Genomic DNA, 26,778 nt, shown 5'->3' on the forward strand with positions numbered 1-26,778 from the left:
CTGGGACAATAGTTACTGGAATTGTCAGAGCTTCAGGACTTGAATTTAGCTGGGATATTTTCTGAATGAGCTCATTTCTCTGCTTAGCTAAGGCTTCCTTTTCTCGCTCCTGTTAAATCTTTTCCATAGAGGTTTCATGTATTACTTGTGGAATTAAAGGAGGGTAAAGACTTGGGGCAGTTGGAACTGTCATACTTGGTCCTTCACCACAGATCGGTCTGTAACATGGGATAGTCGGATCAGACATGCTCGATCCCTCATTACCACTAGGTCTGTAACCTAGACCTGTTGCATCGGTTGCACTGGCCCTTCTATCTCTAGGGTGTCTGAAAAACGGGTTTTTCGAACTCAGGGACCTAGACTCCTCATCATATGGTGGTGGATTTTTCATAAATAAATCCTCCAGGTATTCATCTTCTGAATCACCCGCAGTCATTAGGTGTCGGGTTTTCTCTGTGCTTTTTCCTCCTACGGGTTGGTCTACAGCAAATACTGGAAATAGTCCCTCGACCATCATATTCTGTCTCCACTGTTTCAATTTTTTTTCTTGGGTCTCTCTCATGTTCTTTGGATAACATTTTTCTAACCCTATATCCATTCTGGGTCTGTCTAGGGAAATGCCAAGACTCCATCATCTTTGGTATACTCCACCCAATTTTCCAACCATACACAGGTATGATACCCTTTGTCAAACATCATAAACGACGCGGGAGTATTAGGTGGTGGAATGATTACACCTTCTCTAGTTTTTATGGGCTTGTCTTTCTTAAAATAATTCTTGACCTTGTCTGCGAAAGTCATTTTTCTCTTGCTTCCGTACATGTCGTCTAATTTACGACCTTTCCACTGATCTTTCGCAAACCCTAAGTACCTAGGATCCGGTCGAGTCTCGGGATTAAGCGAATACCACATTTATTTGTGAAATAATTTTTAAATTTGTAAAATACGTACTATTGTTTACTAATTTTCTTCCAATGCTAGCGCGTTTTATAAATTCCGACAACCAATCAACACTGTGGTTGCAAATAATTTTGACCAATGGGTGCGCAGCTTTTCTGCGAGACACGGTCTCACGCTCCGGCACTCACTCCTCCTTTACACACCCGCTGTTTCGACCACTACCAGCGCGGCACAGAGTGACGTCAGCGCAGCTCCGCGACTGACTCCCTCCTTCACAAGGTAACGGAAATTTGATTTCTTTCTTAAAGTGCAAGTGCTCGATTTAGTTTACAACGTATAACATTCGCCACTGTACTCGAGTGTCTATAAAGAAAGATTTGTTTCACTGCAAGTAAAACTTTTATGTCTACCTTCCATACACTACGGATAGACCCTTCTCCCTACCCTTCACACAAGCATTAGGGAACCTGTTACTTCTTTGACTCATCCACTCTTTCCGGGATGTATACTAAGTCTAAAGTTTCAACAGCGAACTCCTTTGCTATCACTCAAGCTCCGATGAACCTACGACTCCTTCCTCGTGTGACCCTTACTAGGTTATATCACAACTGAAGTTTCATTAGCGAACACATTGCTATCATTTATTCAACTATGCATACATAAAACCCTAATTAGCGCTTCCAGTTCTACCTAACCATGCACTAATTTTCCTCACAGTAAGTGACCTCTCCGCTGAGTAGATTGTACTCACCACCCGCTATTCTGCCCCCGGGGATTTCCAGACAACATATAACAATCACTAACAATTTGTTAATATACACTTAATATAGCAGCATTTCATAAAAATTGATTTCAAAACAGTTTATAACATTTCAAAGCAATATTTCGGATCGGTTTCAGCAGCAATAAAATTTTAGCAGCAATTTATTTCATACAGTTATCAACAATTAACCTATCTACCTATCTTAAGTAGTCCTAACCATCCTCTGCGCTACCAGAAAATTACTGATAGAGCGCGCAGGTCACCCGTCTCTTATTTTACCAGATATGCACACTTGGGCCCATGATAACTTTATTTACTATTTCATCAATCAGGTAAACCTACACACCACTATCAGTAACCTTTTCTCTTACAATTATTTCCGTGTACCTGACTTACCAATCCTTGTCACAGGTACCTAAGATCACAATAGATCAGGAGGTATCAGAGGATAGATAGACAACACCAAAATAATACCATGTACATTTGAATAATGTTTATACTTTTGTAATAACCACAAACGCAAGAAGTTTTCAACACCTTTATCTAATCATCATCTTCATCATGTGCCATGAAAATTAAATTTACACAGATCAGACTGTGTATGACTCAGATTAGGAATATAGTATAACTATGAATTATAGCAAGAATCATCAGGATTTCGGAAAATAAAGGAAGGGGAAAAATAAGGAACACGCTATTCAGAAATAACTGACTTTCACAATTATACTAAAGGCGGGTAAAGAAAGGGAACATACTATTTATAGTAGGCTTTCGAAATATTCTAACGGTTCAGAAGAAACGAAACTCAGGAATTTTACTCTATCAAGATGTGCTTATTTTCTATAGGGAGGGTAAGAATGGAACATACTACATATGCAGAACAATTCAGTATTGAGCTAAAGGTAGGGAGAAAATGGGAACATGCTAGTAAACACTTTGCATGAAAAGTCCAATTTATAGAAAATTAGGGAAAATGACATAGGCAATTATGCTTTATTTAAGACAGGAGAAAAAAAAGATTATGATAGACAGACACCCACATAGAATATATTTACCTAGGACAGAATGAAGACTAACCCTGGCCACGGGTCAGTTGGAAAGGCGGGAAAGCACCCTCAAGGACTTAGGATGCCAGTAGGAGAGCAGGTACAGCTCATGGACAATCAGGACAGGATAACCCCAGGATTTGGATCAGGACCGGGCTCACCAAAGGGTACGACCAGCACCAGCACCTGCAGCCTGCGCTACTCCCTTCCTGCAAGGAATCTGCCAATAACCCTGATTGGGATTTCGAATCTCCCAGCAAAGTGCTTCGCCAGCACTTAAGGTTTCCCAAACCCCGACTGAGTCTGTGGAAATTACGGACAGAGTGCTCCGCAGCTCTCTGTATCAATCATCTATAGAGATCGTTGGGTCAGTGACAGGTCAGCTATTCGGACAAGTTGGACAATTTCTGTAGCTAATCCTAGGCTAATTATACTGTTTTCGGGTAGTGTACCACCCACAAATGTTGCAAGTGAAAGGTTCCCTAAATTCTGATTGGACAAGAGAGTTGGTTAGGTCATTGTACCTCCTAAATTTTAGACTTTCTCGGGATTAATTATTCAATATTTGAACCCACCCCTTAAATTCCAGTTCCCATGGCACATGAGTTTAAGAAGAAAATAGCTCACACAGTAAAACACTACAAATGTAACAAGTGCAGGTACAAATCAGCCATTCCTCGCTGGGGCATGGTTCAGGTTCCCAGGAGCATCTTAGCTTCGGCAGCCAGCTGGCTGAGTTCCACTGCGGCATGATTCTCTTTTGCCCCATCACGTGATTGGTACCGCACGGGATTCCAAAATGGAGTAGCACCTCTCTCCCCGCCCCCAGAGAATGTTACATGAAAAGTAAGCGAAAACACAGAAAAAAATGAATACACTGTATACCATGATTGGCTATACTACACCCTTTACTTTATAATAACTATAGCATTAGGAGTTAAGCAGTACAAACGGCTTTGCTAAAGCAGCAGTGCAAGCGAAGAGCATGTGAGAAACAAAGCAGCCATCTTTAGCAATACTGGCATGAGCGACAAATTCCCTCCAGAACTGCGAGTGAGTCACATCACATAGGTATGACCAACGCATGCGAAGACTAGAATCCCGCAAAGCAGTGACCATTTTATATGCAAGCGTAGTTAGGATTAGTAAACACACAGGCAAGCATCACTGGGACACCCCCGTGTAGTGAAAAAGTGCAATATTAATAAGACAAACATGTTGGTTATAAATTTAACGTTATTCGAGGTTCATGAATGCAAGCAAGTTGCGTAACATGCAAATTCTTGCTCCATCATGTGTACTTGCAAAGTCTCTCGAGTGTTTCACCAGGTAGGTGCAGATTAGTGCTGGCCATCTCTAGACACATGTTTCTGGATTGTTATCCGTCATCAGTAGAGATTAGGCAATTCAAAGGTATGGGGTTGCTGAGCAGGCTGCCAAAGTATTCTCGGGTCACAGTACTTCTCCCGACACGCAGGTGCCTCTCCACGAGCTCGTCAGCTCAAATGGGTCGAGGGAGCCTTTTAAACAGGAAACAAATGTGGGATCACACTGCTTCACCTCCCATCAGTTTCGCCCTTAGTCATCATGGTAAATGCAGTTCACCAAGTGTGTGTACTTGCAAAGTTTCTCGAGTGTTTCACCAGGTAGGTGCGTATTAGTGCTGGCCATCTCTAGACACGTGTTTCTTGATTGTTATCCGTCATCAGTAGAGATTAGGCAAATCAAATGTATGGGGTTGCTGAGCAGGCTGCCAAAGTATTCTCGGGTCAGAGTACCTCTCCAGGTGCGCAGGTGCCTCTCCATGAGCTCGTCAGCTCAAATGGCTCGAGGGAGCCTTTTTTAAACAGGAAACAAATGTGGGATCACACTGCTGCACCTCCCAGCAGGTTCGCCACTAGGCATCCTGGTAAATGCAGTTTGACAAGTGTGTGTACTTGCAAAGTCTCTCGAGTGTTTCACCAGGTAGGTGCGTATTAGTGCTGGCCATCTCTAGACATGTGTTTCTGGATGTTATCTGTCATCAGTAGAGATTAGGCAAATTGAATGTATGGGGTTGCTGAGCAGGCTGCCAAAGTATTCACGGGTCACAGTACCTCTCCAGGCACACAGGTGCCTCTCAACGAGCTTGTCAGCTCAAATGGCTCGAGGGAGCCATTTTAGCAGGAAACAAATGTGGGATCACACTGCTTCACCTCCCAGCAGGTTTGCCCCTAGGCATCATGGTAAATGCAGTTCGCCAAGTGTGTGTACTTGCAAAGTCTCTCAAGTGTTTCATCAGGTAGGTGCAGATTAGTGCTGGCCGTCTCTAGACACGTGTTACTGGATTGTTATCCAACATCAGTAGAGATTAGGCAAATCAAATGTATGGGGTTGCTGAGCAGGTTGCCAAAGTATGTTCGGGTCACAGTACCTCTGCAGGTGCGCAGGTGCCTCTCCACGAGCTCGTCAGCTCAAATGGTTTGAGGGAGCCTTTTGAAACAGGAAACAATGTGGGATAGCACTGCTTTACCTCCCATCAGGTTTGCCTCTAGGCATTATGGTAAATGCAGTTCGCCAAGTGTGTGCACTTGAAAAGTCTCTCGCGTGTTTCACCAGGTTGGTGTAGATTAGTGCTGGCCATCTCTAGAAACGTGTTTCTGGATTGTTATCCGTCATCACTAGAGATTAGGCAAATCGAATGTATGGGGTTGCTGAGCAGGCTACCAAAGTATTCTCGGGTCACAGTACCTCTCCAGGCGCGCATGTGCCTCTCCACGAGCTCGTCAGCTCAAATGGCTCAAGGGAGAACTTTAAACAAGAAATAAATGTGGGGTCACACTGCTTCACCTCCCAGCAGGTTCGCCCCTAGGCATCATGGTAAATGCAGTTCGCAAAGTGTGTGTACTTGCAAAGTCTCTCGAGTGTTTCACCAGGTAGGTGCAGATTAGTGCTGGCCATCTCTAGACACGTGTTTCTGGATTGTTATCCGTCATCAGTAGAGATTAGGCAAATCGAATGTATGAGGTTGCTGAGCAGGCTGCCAAAGTATTCTCTGGTCACAGGACCTCTCCAGGCACGCAAGTGCCTCTCCATAAGCTCGTCAGCTCAAATGGCTCGAGGGAGCCTTTTAAACAGGAAACAAATGTAGGATCACACTGCTTCACCCCCCAGCAGGTTCGCCCCTAGGCATTATGGTAAATGCAGTTCGCCAAGTGTGTGTACTTGCAAAGTCTCTCGAGTGTTTCACCAGGTAGTTGCAGATTAGTGCTGGCCATCTCTAGACACGTGTTTCTGGATTGTTAATCGTCATCAGTAGAGATTAGCCAATTCAAATGTATGGGGTTGCTGAGCAGGCTGCCAAAGTATTCTCGGGTCACAGTACTTCTCCAGACACGCAGGTGCCTCTCCACGAGCTCGTCAGCTCAAATGGGTTGAGGGAGCCTTTTAAACAGGAAACAAATGTGGGCTCACACTGCTTCACCTTCAAACAGGTTCGCCATTAGGCGTCATGGTAAATGCAGTTCGCCAAGTGTGTGTACTTGCAAAGCCTCGGGAGTGTTTCACCAGGTAGTTGCATATTAGTGCTGGCCGTCTCTAGACACGTGTTTCTGGATTGTTATCCAACATCAGTAGAGATTAGGAAAATCGAATTCATGGGGTTGCTGAGCAGGTTGCCAAAGTATTTTCGGGTCACAGTACCTCTGCAGGTGCGCAGGTGCCTCTCCACGAGCTCGTCAGCTCAAATGGCTCGAGGGAGCCTTTGAAACAGGAAACAAATGTGGGATAACACTGCTTTACCTCCCATCAGGTTTGCCTCTAGGCATCATGGTAAATGCAGTTCGCCAAGTGTGTGCACTTGAAAAATCTCTCGCGTGTTTCACCAGGTAGGTGCAGATTAGTGCTGGCCATCTCTAGAAACATGTTTCTGGATTGTTATCCGTTAGGCTGAGGGAGCCTTTTAAACAGGAAACAAGGGGGGCGTGGCCAAGATGGCGACCGGGATGGACATCGGCATGTGAGGCTCCCGACCTAGTCCCCCGCCCTGACCACTTATTAGCCCTGAATCCCCCAACGCAACCCCCGGACCGAGAGCGACTGCTGCCTGGAGCTTCGGGCCAATCCTCGTGGTCACTTGTGGCCGGCAGAGACCGAAAAGCAGCCCCGAGCAGGATCCCCCCCCTCGGCAGAGTCGGGATCCGCCATTTGTAGCGTGGACGAGACGGCCGCCACCGGAGAGTAACCGCGGCTCCCTGTTGACGGGGGACGCAGGACACCAGCGGGTGAACACCCAGAACAGCCGGCAGGCATCGGCGAAAGACCCAGCTGCCAGTTACTCGCCCAAAGCCAAAAGAGGGTGATCACGAGTGACAGGCGCCATCACCGGGCTAGCACGAAAATCGAGCCCCCGGCTTTTGGGCCTGGTGGCGGGACTCGCTCGAAGACGGTGCCTCCCGCCCCATGCAACATCCTACAGACCCGGTGAGTGCTGCGGCTGGGAAGACATTACGCACTGTAGCAGCGATTGGTGCCGGAAGCCCGATGAGGGTGCACTGAGAGGAGCTGGGGGTCGCGCCCGGCCGCACGTTCTGCGCGATTCGAGCCCCCGACTTGTGGGCCTGCGCACCCCTCACTGAGCACCGAGGGCAGGGTGCACTCAGCAGTTGGGACGACGGAGATAGGAGCGCTGGTGCCCGGTGCCCCTAATGTCAGCGGCTGAGGCCAGGTGAACGAGCCCATGTACGGGGCAGGAAGATGAATCCGGCAGAGAAGGGTGAGGACGACGAGCCCCAGGTTTGGAGGGATTGCGCCAGGGCCTGAGAGTGCAAGGCGGCAGGCGGCAGGCGCCCTCCGCAATGCAAGGGGGAACCGAGAATCGACAACTTCTGAGGCGCCATCCCAGGGTGTTGAGCAGAACAAGGCGGGCGGCACCCGGAGCCCAGGTGCAGACCGGCTGAGGAGGCCCGTGGATAGGGCGGGAGGCCCCGCTCAGCAACACGCTACAGGCCTCGGGCCATGGCCCCTACGGGAGGGGCGTAGGGAGCAGCCTGCGCCCATCCTTGGATCCGGGCCGGAGAGCTAGGGCCATAGGTGCCGGTGGGGCACACCGCACAGGCTTTGTCTCCTCTAGACCCGGACCGACCTGAGACTCTCTATGGACAGTGCACACCAGCATCATGGCGACGGGGCAGCGCAGAACGGGGCGCACAATTACGGACATGTTAGGGAAGGGCGCCCTTAAAGGAGAAAAGAGCCCTACACCCTCGGGGGTGCCAAAGACTGCCACGGGACCAGATGACGAGAGTGCCCCCATCACTAAATCCTTCCTGGAGACTCTTTTTAACACATTGCGAGAGGACTTCCAGACACTGAAACAGGACATGGCCGGGGAGTTCAGAGAGCTGCGCAGAGCAGTGGATGGCCTAGGAGAGCGGGTGGCCACGGTGGAAGACTCAGACCACTCCAGAAGTGAGGAGGTGGAGCAGTTGGTGATGGATTAGACCCAGATCTTTTGACTGGGTGTGAGTGTTTGATTGATTCAGATGCTCCGTCCATCACCACCCCCTTTTGTACCGCAACAGGAGGTGGTGCTCCTCACGGAACAGCAGGTAGAATTGCAAGCGCATGCGGAGGACCTTGAGAATCAGTCCCAGAGAAAAAACGTAAGGGTCGGGGCGTACCACTTAAGGTGGAAGGGACGGATGTTACTCTCTTCTTGCAGGGCCTATTTAGGGACATCCTGGGGGAAGGAGAAGATTTCGACATACGCATCGACAGGGCGCACAGAGTAGTCCTGGCGCGCCGAGCGCCTGCTCCCCCCCGGACATCCTGGCGTTCCTTCCAGACTTTCCCTTAATGGAGGGTATACTACAGGAACCCCACAAGCAGCAGCCCCTCCGCTACCGAGACCACCCGGTGGCACTGTTTCAAGATCTCTCTGCCATCACTCTTCAGAAGAGAAAAGCCTTTAAACCAGCCACTACTTTTTGCCAGGAAAAGGAATCCCCTACTCGTGGGGCCATCCCTTTCGGATAATCTTCAAATGGAACAGGGCCCTGCAACAGCTCCGATCCCTGCAGGACACATGCGCATTACTGGGAATACACCTAGACGAGGACTCCAGGAAGGACGATCCCTCAGAGCGGCCTTCGCTCAAATCTTCGCCACGAACCTCTGAAGATGGCTGGCAAAGAGGGGGGCGTCGGCACGAGCCTAAGGGGTCTCTTAAACCGGACCCGCAACTGATGGCGCAGGAACAGGCAGTGGCCATCTAGGAGGTATATCCAGAGACACAGCGACATCAGAATAGACGCCTGGAATACGTACAATTCCCTGGCGCATTATGTCTGGCTGAACTGTACATGGGGGTCCATTTGTTTCCAGATCAGCAGGTCAAAGGGACAGAGGGGGCTGACGGGACCGCCGTTGCCACACACTCCACCGTTGCCAGTGCCACGTTTCCCTGTATTGACTTCTTCCTTGGGCCTGAACAAGGTTGTGACTGGTCCAGGACATTTATGATCATAGGGGAGTTTCCAGTTGGGGTTAGGGGGGTTCTCGGTGGGAGTTAGGGGTTGGGAGAAGAGCTTTTCTTTGGGAGGGATCCCTTTGTCCACCTTGGGGATTTTATTCTGTTTTTTCCGCTACACACACTGCATGGAGCTTCAGACCCTGTCCTGATTTATGATGTCACACACATTAGACTCAAGATTCTCTCTCTTAATGTACGGGGCCTTAATAATCCAAATCCCTTAAATACAGCCCAAGCCGACTTCCTAGATAGGCCAATAGCCCTGAAGGAGGTGGTGTCCGCAATCTCCCGCTTAAAACACGGGAAATCGCCGGGACCTGATGGGTACCCGGCGAGCTTCTACAAGATCTTCTGTCACCAGGTGGCTCCCCCTCCTCTGGGATCTCTTTAACTCCTTTGACCAACCAGGCACGATCCCCGCAGACCTCCTGGAGGCATCTATCTTGGTCATACCGAAACCTGGTAGAGATAAAACCAGCTGCGGCTCAGTGTTTTTGATTGTTGAACCCCCCTGAGTTTGGAGAGTTCTGAGGTGGCGTGGGAGTTGTCGTGTTCTGAGGACTTCTTTGAGTCAAAGGACATGTAGACACGATGGATGAACCCGCTGCAGATCAGGATGAGCCGCTCACTGATTACAGGAGGTGAGGAGCAGCCTTACCTGCAGCTTCACGGCCTCAGATATTCTTAACATCCTGCTATCAGCGTGATATATGATGACATTGACTTTAGTCATACTCTTCACCTGTGTCGTGGTGTGACAATGTTGAGTGGAAGACATCAGTACCAACCCAGCATCACCCTGTCCTTCCGAGACTCTGCGACAGCGTCTCAATTGTGCCCAGATTGAGCAAGACCCCTCTGAGGATGGATGACGTAGCAGTGATTCGGCGGCAGCCCAAGGAGTCACAAAAGCCAATGGCACGTGAATGCCACTTTGAGGTATTTGCGCTTAGGTGCTTGCGTGAGCGTTCAACAGCCCTCAGAGTACTGGGGTGAATGTAGGACATTGTTCTGCATTCTGTCCATCAACTGTGTTTTTTGCAATTTTCACTCCGAGTGGGCTGGGTATGCTCAGACGTGAGACCCAGGCTCTCCACATCACTGGAGTCAAGCTATCCAGGCTGAAGAAGGCTGATAACCAGAAACCGGTCCTTGGATGCTTGATTCCGGTCTAGGAAAGACATGGCTTGGTAGTTCGGTCTAGACTGTTCCCATGAGGCACAGGGTCAAGGCTGATTTGCATATAGCCATTGTCTGACCTAGGGTGGTGTGGAGTGAAAAACAACAATGGATTTAGGCCCAGATCTTTGCACTGTGGTGAATGTAAGACATTGTTCTGCATTCTGTCCATCAACTGTGTTTTTTGCAGTTTTCACCCCGAGTGGGCTGGGTATGGTCAGACGTGAGTCCCAGGCTCTCCACATCACTGGAGTCAAGCTATCCAGGCTGAAGAAGGCTGATAGCCAGAAACCAGTCCTCGGATGCTTGATTCCGGTCTAGGAAAGAGATGGTTCGGTAGTTCGGGCTGGACTGTTCCCATGAGGCACAGGGTCAAGGCTGATTTGCATATAGCCATTGTCTGACCTAGGGTGGTGTGGAGTGCAAAAAAACGATGAATTTAAGCCCAGATCTTTATACTGGGGTGAATGTAAGACATTGTGAATGCCACTTTGAGGTATTTGCGCTTAGGTGCTTGCGTGAGCGCTTAACAGCCCTCAGAGTACTGGGGTGAATGTAGGACATTGTTCTGCATTCTGTCCATCAACTGTGTTTTTTTGCAATTTTCACCCCGAGTGGGCTGGGTATGCAAAAAACGATGGATTTAGGCCCAGATCTTTGTACTGGGGTGAATGTAAGACATTGTTCTGCATTCTGTCCATCAACTGTGTTTTTTGCAATTTTCACCCCGAGTGGGCTGGGTATGCTCAGACGTGAGTCCCAGGCTCTCCATATCACTGGAGTCAAGCTATCCAGGCTGAAGAAGGCTGATAGCCAGAAACCGGTCCTTGGATGCTTGATTTCGGTCTAGGAAAGACATGGCTTGGTAGTTCGGGCTGGACTGTTTCCATGATGCACAGGGTCAAGGCTGATTTGAATATAGCCATTGTCTGACCTAGGGTGGTGTGGAGTGCAAAAAAAGATGGATTTAGGCCCAGATCTTTGTACTGGGGTGAATGTAAGACATTGTCCTGCATTCTGTCCATCAACTGTGTTTTTTGCAAATCTCAGAGTGCCTCCAGCAGCAGCTCTGTGTTAGCTCAGGTTGGGAAGGAGGAGGCAACCTGCACGTTGGAGGCGGTAGTTTCTTTGTACAGCAGAATGTGGTCCACCAAGACAGCATCGGCATTGAAAGTGGCAGCCGGGGGAGAGGGCATGGGTGATTTCCTTTCGGGAGCGTGAGACCATATGGCGCCACCATATGGTTCCGCGCGCTCCTGAAAGGAAATTGCCAAGATGCGCGATGCGTAGGACAAGACCTAAAAAGTACTCACATGTGATTCGTCGATAGCCACTGTCCTGTATGCTCCTTTACGCTTTCCCAATCAACAGTGGGCAGCCCAGGCATGTCAGTCCTACATCAAATGAAAATCACTGGTCCACTAGTCTAGGGCCAAGAGAGTTGGCCCGGCCGGACCTCGTACATCCGCGGATGGGCGCAGACTCGACCGGGCATGCCCTTTTGCGCACCGTGCTGCGGGGGCAGCGATGTACTTTTAAAGATCCTCCGGGCGCGGACATAGTGATGGCAGCGCCTCCTGGCGCTCAATTTTGTTGGGCTTGGAGTGCCCCCCTGGCTGTAGCTGCTGCTCTGCTTCTCTAATGGTGGCTCCTGCGCTGCGGGGGCCGCGATGTACTTTGAAAGCTACCCGGGCGCTGACACAGTGACGACAGCGCCTCCTTGCGCTCAGCTTTGTGGGGCTTGGAGTCCTCCCCTGGCTGTGGCTGCTGCTGGTGCTCTGCTTCTCTACTGGTGGCTCCCAGGACCTAGCACTTATCTGTTTCTTGTATTTTATGCCCAGTTATTCATATTTATTTAAATAGCAGTTTAAATATATATGGAACTCTCCATATTAACCACCAGGTAGAGTCAAGGGAAGCAAATATGATGATTTCCTTGCCTCAGGCAGTTAATTTTATTATGTTCCGTATTACTTTGTAAATCATTTTGCTAGACTTTTGATATCTGCATGCGTTAAAAAGTAATGTAGCAATAATAGGAAATGTATTTTCTTTTAAATATACCATAATCAAACTTTTTGCCCTTGAATGACTCACTAAGATTTGCATGTCTTGTTTTAGTTGCGTTAAACCTTGAGTTACAGATGTATATTGAAATTGTTCTTCTAGGCACACAATAAAGCAAATGTAATAACTGTTTCATTACAGTAGAACATATTCTCTTCTCAAGCTATATATTCATGCAAGCATTGACATTTTCTGTTTTGTTTCCCTGTAGTGCTTAATACAGGAATTTGCGAAGGTAAGGTTACTCTTTTAAGAAAACCTTTAGAAAACAACTGTCTTCTGTAGAACTTATAATGTAGTTTATTATGTGTATGGTAACCCAGAGTGCATCCTGGTATTACCTATTTTCTCTGTGTTATGCATGACAAGCATCACTTGGTTTGTTTTGGTCATAGAAGGATATGCAAATTTTCTGTGCGTTGTTTTGAAGCCTGGCAACTGTAATTATCAACTGACATTTACCTAGCAGTGCATAGCGCCTTCAATATATTTGTCCTGGTAGCTCGTCTCTTAAAATTCACACACTACCTCTTTGTTTCAGTCATTTTTCTATTCACACAAGCAGCACTTTCCATTTTGTTTATTACTATTTGACATTGTTAACTTTATTGGGTCTGGTGTTAGCTGGGTCATTTGATTTTACTAACTCATAAGGTTTTTAAGAAAGCCATCCTAGTCCTTTGTAAATCCAACACATGGTGACCAGGCAAGGTACTCAAGGGTGAGGGATGGCAACCAAAGAACCCTTATAGAATGGACAAGGTTCAACAAATAAAAATTACCCTGAGCACTCAGATATGTTACAAGGTAGGATTGCACAAATTAGGAATTTTATCATTCCAGTCTCTTTATTGAACCCACAGGCACTTCCTTAAATTCACGCACCAGTATAACTAGCCAAGTCACGTTATATTACAGCCAACACCGTGTTTTTTCATAGTGGCGTATTAGCCTCTGACTTCATCAGGGCTGTGAATAAATACATCCCAGATCAGCTAATTCCTAAAGCTAGACAGTGTATGTTGCCATCACCCACAAACAATAAGGTACAAAGGACATAAATTTCCAATGTACTAGCAAATTAATGATATAGTGTATCAAAGCCAGTACAAAAAGCCTCATGCCCACACCAATAATGTGTCATGTCACAGTTGACATATATACCTTAAAACTTATTTCAAAATTCTATGTCAGGACCGGAGACGAGGATTATGCTCATTCTTTCTTCGCTTTAATAATCAAAATTTTACAGCAGCTTGTCATCAAAATAACAAAAAACTACATTTCCCATAACCAGGGAAAAGAAAAACAACAGTCTTTGCATAGTCCTTTCACTCTGTTGATGACATCGGACCAATAAATCCTGCTGGTCCTTCTAGATCTCCCTCTTTCTTCGCTGCTCGGCAGATGGAGTTAAGTGTCTTACTTTTTACTTTGGTTATGGGGATGTGAGCGCATTTGCGCAGTGGTTCTGTGGGGTTTTGCATGCTTTGACTTTTCCTCACACAGATTCCCTCTTTGGACCGAGGGAACGCTAGTGCGCTCCTTACGCAGTCTCGCCATTCCCCATGACTGTGGTGCGGTGTTCCGCCCACAAGAGGGCGCTGTGTTGGGCGTCTCGACTCAGTGCTTCCGGAGCGCGTCGCTGTCAGTCAGCGTTGTTCTCTGCTCCGGTCACCGCTAAGTCCGCGCCAGGATGTCCTGCCTGCCTTAATCACCCGGCGCTGAGGCTCGGGTCTGTACTTTGTCCCAATTCTGAACGCCCGTGCTGCGGGTAGGTAGCGGTGCGCTGCACCTGGGGTGGTTTCCCTGCATGCCCGGTGGCTAGGGTCGGTACTGGTAGTGTGGGGGCCTAGGGCCTTGCTCACACAGGCGTGGGCAAAGAGTGCCATATGTTTAGTGGGAAATGCCATCTGCGCACTCTCGACAGAGAGGCGCAGATCCTTTTTGATAAAGGTGGATCCCAAGTTGGGTGACCTGGCCTGTTCAGAGGCAGGTGCCTCTGCGCAAGGGGGTTTATTCAGTGAACCCTTTATTAAAGAGTCAGGGAAATTTGTTGCAATGTTTACTTCCCTTGACAAAGTGCAGGCTAATTTTAAAAGAGTTTTCAACCCTCGGGTTTTCCGCAGGCCGGTCAGGGCAGAGGCGCCTGCCTGGCCGCGGCCAGTTTCAACAGCCCCAGGGCAGGGGGCAAGGCTCCGGACGTGGCCAATACCAGACAGACCAATGGTACAATAACTTCTACCCCACGGGAGGTCAGTGTTTCCGCAGACGAGGGAACTATAGAGGTCGCAGAGGGAATTCCACCGGTGAGTGTCTTGCCTGCGGCGCAGCTGCGAGTGTGTGGCAGGCTGTCGTTTTTTCCCGCTTGGGAAGCTCTTACCGGCAATGCCTGGGTGCTCCAGACAGTACGGGGTTTCCAAATAGAGTTTTTTGGTTCTCCTAGGCAGGCAGTTTGACCGCGATCGATAGTGTTTGGTGGGGCAGATGCCGCTTTGGTGGACGAAGAGGTAGCTGGGTTGCTCCAAAAAGGAGCGATATGTTGCACAGAGGTGCACCCTACAGGGTTCCTCAGCAATATCTTTTTAGTGGACAAGATGGACGGGGCAGGAGGCCGTCATCAATCTGAGAGAGTTCAACGAGTGGCTGGTGTACAGACACTTCAAAATGGAAGGCAGCCACCTGCTCAGAGATGTACTCCAGCCACACAATTGGATGGTGAGATTGGACCTGAAAGACGCGTACCTGGTGGTACCGATCTTCCCTCCGCACAGACGTTTTCTGCAGTTTGTCTGGCAGGGACTAGCCTACGAGTTTTGTTGTCTTCTGTTCGGCTTTTCCTCTGCACCGTGGTGTTTCACCAAGGTTCTCAATCCGGCAGTGGAACACTTGAGAGCGCGGAGAGTCCGCATGATAGCCTATTTGGACGATATACTGATTATGGCTCAATGCCCTGTGCAATTGCAGGCACATCTGCTGATGGCAGTGGATCTGCTGCCACAGTTGAGGTTCGTGATCAATGAGCAGAAGTCCCTCCTGTCCCCAACGCAGCAGGTTCTTTTCTGAATTTGTAAACGATTCCATGTCAGCCACACTCAGTTTGCCTTCCAGGAAGGTGGCGAAGATCCGCCACAAAATCCGACAGACTCTAGCCAAACAGGGAACCTCTTTACAGCAGAAAGCCAGGCTGGTGGGCCTTTTCTCGGCTTCTATTCACGCTATTTTTCCAGGCCTGTTGCATTACAGGGCTGTGCAGCATCTGAAGGTGCATCATTTCAGGAAGGGCATGACATACTCCCAAGTGGTCCCTCCGACGGACGATGTTTGGGAGGAGCAGGAGCCGTTGCTGTCGCACATGGAAGCTTGGAACGGAAGAGCGATCTTCCGTTCCGCCCCCGACTTGATCGTAGAGTCGGACGCAAGCCGGTCCGGTTGGGGGGCAAGGTGTGAGGAATTCTCCACAGGTGGAAGTTGGTCTCCTCAAGGGCAAACGCTTCACATCAACTGCCTCGAGCTCCTTGCGGGCTCCTTTGCAGTACGGTGTTGGACCAAGGACAGGGTCTAAGCTTCAGTGCTTCTGCTGATGGACAATGTGTCGGCAGTCAGGTATATCAATCACCTGGGCGGCACATGTTCCAAGATTCTGGCGAGTCTAGCGAAACAATTTTGGGAATTCTGCCTCTCCAACCAAGTGTCTGTCACAGCGGAATACCTTCTGGGGACCGAGAACTCGGTGGCGGACTGGCACTCCCGCCATCTTCGGGATGCCAGCATGTGGAAACTGGATCCGGAAATCTTCCAGTACCTACAGGCGTGCTGGGGTCCTTTTTCCATAGACCTTTTTGCTTGTCGGCTGAGCCGTCAACTTCCCCGGTTCTTCAGTTGGAGGCCGTATCCTTTGGCGGAGGTGTCGGACGCGTTTTCTCAGGAGTGGAGTCGGGAGAGAGGTTATGCGTTTCCGCTCTTTTCCATGATAACTTGGGTGGCGGCTCAGGCCCGCTGACAGAAGGCTTCAATAGTGTTTATAACGCTGTTTTGGAGGTCGCAAGTATGGTTTCCGGTTCTACTGGAACTTTCTAGGAATTCTCCAATCTCCTTTTGAGTCTGGAGGGGACTCCCCACCGGCTGGTGGAGGAGGGCTCGCTCCAACTGATGGCGTGGCGGATTACAGGCAATGTTGGAGATTGCCGGTCCTTTCAAGCCATGCTGAACTCTTATTGTCCCGAGCATGGGCTGACAGCACCTCCAAACGGTACACATCAGCCTGGACAAGGTGGGTATGTTGGTGTATGTGGCGGGAAGTGGTCGCCGGATTAACTCACATCTTAAACTACCTAGCGGAGTTGGCTCACAAAGGGTTAGCCTACAGATCGGTGAATACTGTTCGTTCCGCTATTTCGGCCGAGCATGTTCCGGTAAATAATGCCCCGTGGGGTTGAGCACCCCTTTGTTTGCAAGATTCTTCGAGGCATTAGGCTGTCCCTTCCTCCGGAGCCCCGGTACTCACTCCTTTGGGATGGTAATCAGGTTTAAAATCTCCTGGTGTCATGGCAGCCAAACCGTTTCCTTTCCAGCAAGGAGCTGTCAGCCAAGTTGGCGATGCTGCTTTGTCTGGTATCGTGTAGGAGAGTTTCAGATGTCCGAGCTTTGGACATTACAGCGCAGGTTTTTTCCCCGGATGGGGTTACCTTCACAGTGAGTAGACGCACAAAGTCTAATATGCGCACAATATCCCATCCATCTTTTGCGGAAACACTTAAGCTATGTGTTGTACAATGCCTGAAGGCCTATGAGGAGGCCACAGAGGAAGTTCATCCTCCATGCGAATGACAACTCTTGATTGCTCTTAAGAAACCTTTCAACGCAGTGTCCTCTCCCACTATAGCCAGGTGGGTGTGGTGGATCATGCAGGAGGCAGGCCTTAACACAAGAGTTTTTGGTGGCATTCTGCTAGAGGTGCAATGGCTTCGAAGGCTTTCATCCTAGGAGTGCGTTTGGAAGACTTTATGAGAGAAGCGGATTGGTCGTCAGACTCCACCTTTAAGAGGTTTTATTTTAAGCTGCTGGTGAATGTGGCTCAGGTGGTTGTCGACAAGCTTTGAAGGTGCATAATCCTTGCCTCCGGTCCTGACATAGAATGAAAATTTGCCTAGCCAGCGAGTAGGTACATTTCAATTCTATTAAGGACGCGGAGGCAAGGATTATCCCTCCCTGCAAGCGCGTGGGTTGCTGGCCCACCCCGTATTTGTGTAAGTAATCCATTTTGGTAACCTTTAAGGCTCTGAAGGGTTTCTGTATAGGCAAAATGTTTTGATGTAATATCATTTACCATATGGTTTTAGTGTTTAGCGCTCTTGGCTCAGATCCGACTCCGCCAACTAACAACCTTACCACCTGGAACCCAATTACCACTGAAGACACCATCCGCCTAATGAACTCAATCCACTCTGGCTCGCCAACCGACCCCTGCCCCCACCACATCTTTAACAAAGCGGACTCCATCATCGCACCCCATCTCCGTGATGTCATCAACTGCTCGTTCAGGTCTGCCACCTTTCCAGAAAGCTGGAAACACGCCGAACTTAGCGCCCTCCTGAAGAAACCTACAGCAGACCCCTCCGAACTCAAAAACTACCGGCCCATATCCCTCCTCCCATTCCCGGCCAAAGTCATCGAGAAAGCCGTCAACAACCAGCTCGCCGCCTTCCTTGAATCCAACAACTCCCTTGATCCATCTCAATCCGGATTCCGAGCCAAGCACAGCACCGAAACTGCCCTCATTGCAGCTACTGACGACATCCAAACACTACTGGACAACGGTGAAACAGTGGCCCTCATTCTACTCGACCTCTCCGCCGCCTTCGACACAGTCTGCCACCGCACCCTTATACAACGCCTCAGCAACATCGGAATACAAGGAAAAGCCTTGGACTGGATCACCTCATTCCTCGCTGGGAGAACTCAAAGAGTCCGACTCCCCCCGTTCAACTCTGAAGCCACTGAAGTCATCTGTGGAGTACCACAAGGATCTTCACTCAGTCCCACCCTCGTCAACGTTTACATGAGTCCACTTGCATCCATCGCGCGTCAACACAACCTTAAGATCATCTCTTACGCCGACGACACCCAGTTAATCCTTTCCCTCACCAATGACCCTAACACCGCCAAAACCAATCTTCACGAAGGCATGAAAGAAGTAGCCGATTGGATGAAACATAGCCGCCTCAAACTCAACTCAGACAAAACGGAGGTGCTCCTCCTAGGATCCTCCCCCTCTGCTTGGAACGACTCTTGGTGGCCCTCCACTCTGGGCACAGCACCCACACCGACAGACCATGCACGCAACCTTGGCTTCATCCTAGACTCCTCTCTCTCGATGTCCAAACAAGTCAACGCAGTCTCATCCTCTTGCTTCAACGTACTTCGCACTCTCAAAAAGATCTTCCGTTGGATCCCCCTAGAGACAAGAAAGACTGTCACCCACGCACTGGTCACAAGTCGACTGGACTACGGCAACACACTATACGCCGGAATCACAGCAAAATTACAGAAAAAACTCCAACGCATCTAAAACGCATCAGCGAGACTCATTTTAGACATCCCCCTCCAAGATCACATCACCGGACACCTAAAAGACCTCCACTGGCTTCCCGTCAACAAAAGAATTACTTTCCGCCTTCTCACCCACGCACACAAGGCCCTCTACAATCTAGGACCCGAATGCCTCAACAATTCCCTGTCCTTCTACAAACCCACCCGCCAACTAAGATCGTCCAATCAAGCCCTCGCCGCGGTCCCGTGCATCCGAAAATTCACAATGGGTGGTAAATCCTTCTCCTTCCTTGCCGCCAAGACCTGGAACTCACTCCCCACTCACCTCCGCCTTACTCAAAACCACACCTCCTTCAGAAAAGATCTTAAAACCTGGATATTCGATAAATAATGAACCCCTTCCCCAAGCGCCTTGAGACCCTCTGGGTGAGCAGTGCGCTATACAAATCCACGAACCTGATGTTTACTGCATATACTCCTGTTTGGGGGACAGTAAGTGATCATTGTGATCTTTTTCAGGGAACGAGAACGCGAAACAATCTGGTTGAGGAAGGGAGAGATCCACTAGCAAAGAAAGAGGGAGTTCTAGAAGGACCAGCAGGATTCATTGGTAGGATGTCATCAACAGTGTGAAAGGACTATGCAAAGACTGTTGTTTTTCTTTTCCCTGGTTATGGGAAATGTAGGTTTTTGTTATTTTGATGACAAGCTGCTGTAAAATTATTATTATTAAAGCGAAGAAAGAATGAGCATAATCCTCGCCTCCGCGTCCTTAATAGAATTGAAACTTACCTATTGGCTAGGCAACTTTCCATTCCTGTGAAGCAAATGTGAAGTAATGAACATGCTGTACTTAGAACCATAGTGACAGATCTCAAAGTGTGTTCCTATCCACTTGTGCCAACATAATGTAACCTGTCCCTTGGTGATCAAAACAAACATACATATAAAATTGAAAATGAAAAATAACCTTGGAAAGTGTTAAATCTTTATAAGATGTTCTTGCAGCCACATCAAATCAATAGTGTTACATGACATCCCCAGCTCAGATCATCAGACAGTCCCCTATGAATCTTCCCCAGTAATGGATACAATAATTCAGATTAGCACTGTTTCAACCCCAAATCTGCTCCAACTCAAACCAGCCCATAAATATATTTGTGTAAATGGAGCAAATATGGAGCACATCACAGTACCATGTAACTGTCTGCAGCCTTCCCCATTAAACAGGAAAACATTAATCTCCAGGATCAATCTAGCTTTGGTGAATAACATATCCGTGTGTTCCAAACTTTCTATGGACCAGGTGTTAAGATGTGTCAAAGCAGCAATACCATTATCATATGCAATATTGGTTTATATAGATACCACATCCATAGATATCAACATGATAATAGGTTCCCATATGACATCATTAATTATATTTAAGATGTGGTTGGTGTCACTGACATGACAGAAGTTTAATTACAAAGAGCAGCAAAAAAGATTCACACAATGACATTCTTTCAGTAGAGTCCATAATATTTGCAATAATCAGTCTAAAAGGTAGAAACTGTAAATCCTTATGAAAATACAGGAATGGCTATCTAGCACTCTCTATTAATAGAAAATAATATTCATCATCCTCAAACAACCCTGAAGTGTGCCATTCCTTCAATTTAACATTCTTCTTCTTAGTAAGAGTCATGACCAAATTAGAATCCAATTTAAAATAACATGCAATGTGTCTTATTTGATTATATATCTCATTGTCATAGTCAACCTTCTTTATAACAACCATGTTACCTTCTTTGTATAACTCTCTGATGATCAAATCCGTATTGCTTTATAGTTGCTGTAAGGCTACATACTTAGGTTAGGTAAGATTATCACCATACTGAATTCTATAATGAACTCGTAATTTTTTGCTCCAATTATCCACATCCAAATAAAAAGCTTGGTAAAAAAGATCAATATTATTGCTACTGCCCAATTGTGGAATTCACTTGTACTTCAATTTGAGCCCACTGTCTATACTCGGGTTGGTACATAGTTCAAGATCAGAGAGTAAGCTTGTCATAGTCACAGACTTTTCCTCACATTTATATATAGGCAAAAATGTTATAGTATCACGTATATCCTGAATTGTCAGTTCCTTTTATATCAGTATATGTAAGTGTAATTTATTCTTCATAGGGTATAAACAGTCTTTGAAGAAAAGATAAACAAATTGAGAAGACCATTGTTGTCGACTCAACAACAATCATAGAAAGAGGTTCAGACTCATTCCTCACCCTCGGAAATACCACAGTGTCAACAGTGCCCATGTGAATCCTGACCTAGGAGGTCCAAAAATGAAGCCACCTGGTATAAGTTCATAACCTTTAATGAGTCCTGGGTACTACAAATTATAGCCCTGATGAAACCAACCTCACCTTTCAGCCACCACTTGCCATTGCCCCATAGAAAGGATCTCAGCCATCCTTCCGCCCCCCAACCCCCCTTTGGACAAGGATCGCTAGCTCAATGAACCTTTTGAAAAGGGGCGACCATTCGGTCCCCCCGAACGTATGGCGGAGTGCCACGATCCCCCCGGGAAGCCATCTTGGGCGGGAGGCGAGTCTCGGCTGGTATGCCCGAAGCGGCGTAGCCGGGGCGCGCTTTTTCCCGCCCTGGAGTGGGCTGGCCTAGACACTGACGCGGCCGGCCACGCCCTTTGGGGCAGGCAGGGGCGGGTTTACGCCCGCCCTGAAGACGGATAAAAGGAGCGACAAGCCAAGAAAGCATCCTCTTGTTCCTGTGCTCTGAAGCTGCACCTCCTCGCTGCACGTGAGCTCGAGACGGAGCGAAGAGCCAATTTTGAGCGTGGTAATCTTTCTTTTTTGTCTTACAGATACTGTCTGAGAATGCCTAAGAAAGTCGGAAAGCGAGTTACTACCGACCAGATGCTCCGTATGCTCATGAAAGAGGTAACCGATCTAAAGAAGCAGATGGCGGCTAGAGACGGGGAAGGGGGACCGAAACGACCTTTGGCAGGAGCCGCTCCAGGAGGGAAGGGCAAGAGGCCCAGACGGGGGGCAGCGGAGGGAAACATCCCGGTTCCCGATACCCCACTCGAAGGGCCAACGCCGGTGCCGACAGAGGGGAATCCGATTCCCGTGGTGGTCACCCCCGTGTCCGGGGAGGATATGCCGCCCGAGTTGGCAGCACAATTGGCAGCGTGGTTGGGGAAAAACGGCGAGGGCGCCACGGCTGATGACGCACGAGTGTTGATGAAGCAACTGCGTGAAAATAGGGAGGCGGTGAAGGCACCATCGCCAGTTATCACGCCGCCTCCGGTGGGTGAAAAATTGACAGGAGCAGGTCCAGCGGCGGACGCACCTTCTGGTTCAGGTAAGCGGCCATTGCCGATTGCGAGGGATGAGTCTGCACCCTCAAGAAGGGAGAAATTGGGTCAGCATGTCCCTCTGGCTATTAAGGAAAAGATGTGGGCAGATGAGTATGTAAACATTTTCTCGTTGCTTACAGATCATTATGAGATGGAGCATGTTAAGAGCCAAAAGGAGCTCATGCATCCGAGTGTTTGGCGCGCAAAGATGGCCGCCTTTAAGGTTGACGAAAACATTGGCAATTGGGGCAGGGCATGGGGAATTTTTACCGCCATCATGGGTGAACGTAGGCCCGAGTTGCTGTCTGAATTGCCTATTTATCAGTCACGGATCATGGAATATTCTGTATCGTATGGGGGCAATCAGTGGTTCTGTTATGATAATATTTTTAGAAAAGCGAAAGAACACGACAAGAACTTGTCTTGGGATTGTTACGATTCTGTTTCGTGGTCAAAAATGGAGAGTACTGGTATGTTGAAGTTGCCATTGGTGGGGAGTAGCGGGGGTGAGTCTTCACGCCAATATGTGGGGACGCCCTTTCGACCAGGTACAGGTAACGACCACCATTCGAGGCCGAACGGCAACGCAGGTAAAAAGGGGATTTGTTGGAACTTTAACAGGGGTAAATGTACGAGGCCCCAGGGGTCGTGTAAATGTAGACACGAATGTGGAGGGTGTGGGCAGTCATCCCATCCTGAGTCCATGTGCAGAGCCAAAACAGGTGATAACGGTGGTAGAGGAGGCACCAAACAGGTCTGAAATAGTCCGAGGGGTGCCATTACCTACTCCGATTGATACCATGGCAATGATTCCTTGGCTCAGCGAATACCCGGATCATGCTTCCGCTGGGGTGTTGCGGAACGGGTTTTCATATGGTTTCCGCATCCCAGTGGGGGAGTTTCAGGGTTTACCAAAATGTAAAAACCAAATGTCGGTTCTGCAACATACGACCGTTGTACAGGAAAAGATTGGGAAGGAGGTTACTCGAGGTCGAGTCGCCGGTCCGTTTGATGAGCCACCGTGTGCTAACTTTGTTTGTTCTCCTTTGGGGGTGGTCCCGAAGAAGGACCCGGGTGAGTTCCGTTTGATACATAACTTATCAGCCCCACGTGGTCGTTCCGTGAATGATGCGATAGACCCGGAAGTGTGTTCGGTGCGGTACGCATCTTTCGATGAGGCCGTCGCCATGTTGAATCGCCTAGGGCCCGGGGCGCTGATGGCGAAGTCAGATATTGAGTCAGCGTTCCGGTTGCTCCCGGTACACCCAGACGATCAGCGTCTCCTTGGTTTCACGTTTCAGGGTCACTATTACATGGATAGATGTATGCCGATGGGATGCTCTATATCTTGTGCCTATTTTGAAAAGTTCAGTTGTTTTCTGCAATGGGTCTTCACAAAGAGGACGGGTTTTCAACATGTCATGCATTATCTCGATGACTTTTTGTTTCTGGGGGCGGCCGGGGATCCGGAATGTGGACAGGCTTTGAATGCATTTTGTGTCTTAATGAAGCATTTTGGTGTGCCACTGGCACCAGGTAAGACTGTGGGTCCCTCGACCTGCCTCGAGTTCTTGGGGATCGAGCTCGATTCAGTGGAAGGTTGTTTTCGATTACCAAAGGAAAAGGTGTTAAGATTCAGGGCTTCCCTGAAAACATGTATTAGTGAGTCTAAAGTCAGACTGCATCAGTTACAACAATTGGTGGGCCAGCTGAATTTTGCCCTGAGAGTAATACCGATGGCCCGCCCCTTTTCCCGCTCGATCGCTCAGGCCATGGTCGGCCTGAAAGAGGGTCATCATCGCACGAGACTATCGGCAGAGGTCCGCCAGGACATGCGCATTTGGTTGGCATTTCTGGCGGAGTTCAATGGTCGAATTGTCTGGAACAAACCAACGGTGTCCTCCGAAGAGCTGGGGCTGTGGACAGATTCGGCTGGGAGCATGGGTTTTGGTGCCATTTTCGGCACACAATGGTCGGCTCAAAAATGGCCGTTATGGTGGCATGAGTGTGGGCTGACAAGTAACATTGCCTTTCTTGAACTTTTTCCCATTCTGGTGGCCCTGAAAACTTGGCCTGAGGGATTCAGAGATCACTCTGTGGTGTTTTGGTCGGATAACATGACCGTGGTTGAGTGTATCAATAGCCAGGCAGCACGATGCAAATGGATTCTGAGATTGCTCAAAGAAATTGTGTTATTGTGTATGCAATTGAACGTGCTATTTAGGGCAAGACATGTGCCGGGGGTAATGAATCAAGCGGCTGATGCGCTTTCTCGTTTTCGTATGCAGGCCTTCTGGGGTTTTCTGCCCACAGCGGACCCGGTGGCGGCACCCTTTCCCGAAGCTCTCTGGTCTCTCGGTGCCCCGAACTACAGAACCTCGTGGGAGAGAGTTTAGCACCCAGGACGAGGAAGGCATATGAAGGGGCGTTCCGATCCTATTGGGCCTTTTTGGGGAGTGCTAGGGGAGAGCTTTGGGGTCAGGAAGAGCTAGTGGTAAAATTTCTGCTGTCCTTACATCAGGCAGGAAAATCAGTGGCTACGGCCCAGAGGCATCGGGCCGCCATTTCCTTTATGGCAAGGGCCCATGGGATCCAAGACCCGACTGCGTCTTTCGTGGTGCAAAAAGCGCTACGTGGGTGGCAACGCCTTGAGGGTCGCAGAGTAGATGAAAGGCGCCCGATAGGTTTGGATAGGTTGGCGCTGTTGTTATCGGTACTTCCTGCAACGTGTTCATCCCAGTATGAATCAGTGTTATTCCGAGCCGCTTTTGTGCTAGCATTCCATGGGGCTATGCGGGTAAGCGAACTGGTGGCAAAGAACAAGCAGGATGCCATGGGGGGACTCTGCCGAGAGCACGTTCAGATCAGGGGGGAGACAATGACTGTCTCGTTTGTCAGGTCCAAGACCGATCAGGGTGCGATTGGGGACTGTATAATCATACAAAGGATTCCCGGGTCTTCCATGTGCCCTGTGTTGTGCGTAGAGGAATATTTAACGCAAAGGGTGGCATCATGGGGGGGGACCTTGTTGAGACACGCTGACGCCACCCCACTGACGAGGTTTCAGTTTCAGCGGGTGCTTGCGATGTCGATTTCGGCCGCGGGCTTGAACCCCGGCGAGTTTGGGACCCATTCCTTTCGGATAGGGGCTGCTACAGAGGCTACAGCCAGGGGTCTGAATGTTGAACAAGTAAAACGTGTGGGGCGTTGGTCCTCAAAATGTTATAAGAGGTATTGTGCGGTTGCACATGTTGTGAAGCTATAATGATGTACTCACGCTTCTTGTTTTTGTTTGGTTTTCAGTTGCGCAAGCCTACGAGGCGAGGCGGACTGTGCAGTCGACCCGACACCGGGGGGCCAGCGGTCAGACATCACCGGCTGTGAAAAAGGAGGTGTGGGTCGTGGGCCACTCATACGTGAGGCGTGCCGCGGACGTATTCAAAGCAGGTGACATGATTCACGTGGCTGGGGAATACGGGTACAGTGTGTCCTTCTACGGAAAGGGCGGGCTCTGTATTGACCAGTTTCGATCATTTTTTGAGGGTTTGTTAGGGCGGACGAGGTCCCCGCCGTCTGTAGTCATAGTACATCTTGGGGGCAATGATTTGGTAACCACTGGTAGACGACTTCTTCTCGAGGCGATGCTTTCCACTGTAAGTTGGTTGGCGAGAAGAGTTCCAGGGTGCACAATTGCATGGTCCCATATGATCCCACGGAAAGTGTGGCGGGGGGCTCTTTCGGTTTCTGCTCTGAATCATTCAGTAAGGAAAATTAATAATAAAATGAGTAGATTGTTCCGTTCAAGTACACTGCATTCTATTTCGCATGGTTGTATTAAAGGGGACAGTATGTATTTGGGGGATGGTGTTCATTTGTCCCGGGTGGGGAACGAGTTACTCATAGGAGACCTGATAGCTTGGCTAAAGAATTTATGACATGACCTTTAGGTAGAAGTGTTGTGGGGGGGTCCGGATAGCCGGTCAACTATCCGGCCTGTGGCGGTAAGGTCATGATCGGTGAGCAGTAATTGGAAGATCCCTAGGGGTGGGCGTCACCCATTACGGATGGGAGCGCTCGAGGGAGGTGGCCATTGGCCCCTCAACGGGGAGGCGGTCCCTTCTAAGGATGGGCCGCCGAAAGGAAAGGAAAGGCGGTCAAGGCCCCTTCCTGGGTAGGAGGGGCTACAGCCCCCTCCTGGGGAATTTCCCGGGGCCTGGACATCTGCGACGGCAGATGTGGTAAGTTGTGTGGGGTTTGGGAGGGGGTCTACGCTACCTTCTAGATACCTCACACGAGTCCTCGGACGACCTTTAAATGGCGTCGAGTTTATTGGGGCCCCCGTCAAGTCAAGGGAAATTGGTAAATGCACTTGAGGTACACCTCTGTGCGGTCG

At 49.0% G+C, this 26,778-nt stretch overlaps 1 protein-coding gene across 1 annotated transcript in view; it reads left to right on the top strand.

Moving 5' to 3' along the window:
- LOC147727785 (uncharacterized) overlaps positions 1–26,778 on the top strand; it is a 1,253,841-nt gene that overhangs the window by 802,241 nt on the left and 424,822 nt on the right. The window contains exon 6 of the mRNA XM_086963180.1: positions 12,678–12,701. Coding sequence (XP_086819306.1) covers positions 12,678–12,701 — 24 coding nt within the window. The remainder of the gene's footprint in view (positions 1–12,677; positions 12,702–26,778) is intronic.

Source organism: Lissotriton vulgaris, chromosome 3_1 (assembly GCF_964263255.1).
Source record: "Lissotriton vulgaris chromosome 3_1, aLisVul1.2, whole genome shotgun sequence".
Taxonomy (NCBI): domain Eukaryota; kingdom Metazoa; phylum Chordata; class Amphibia; order Caudata; family Salamandridae; genus Lissotriton; species Lissotriton vulgaris.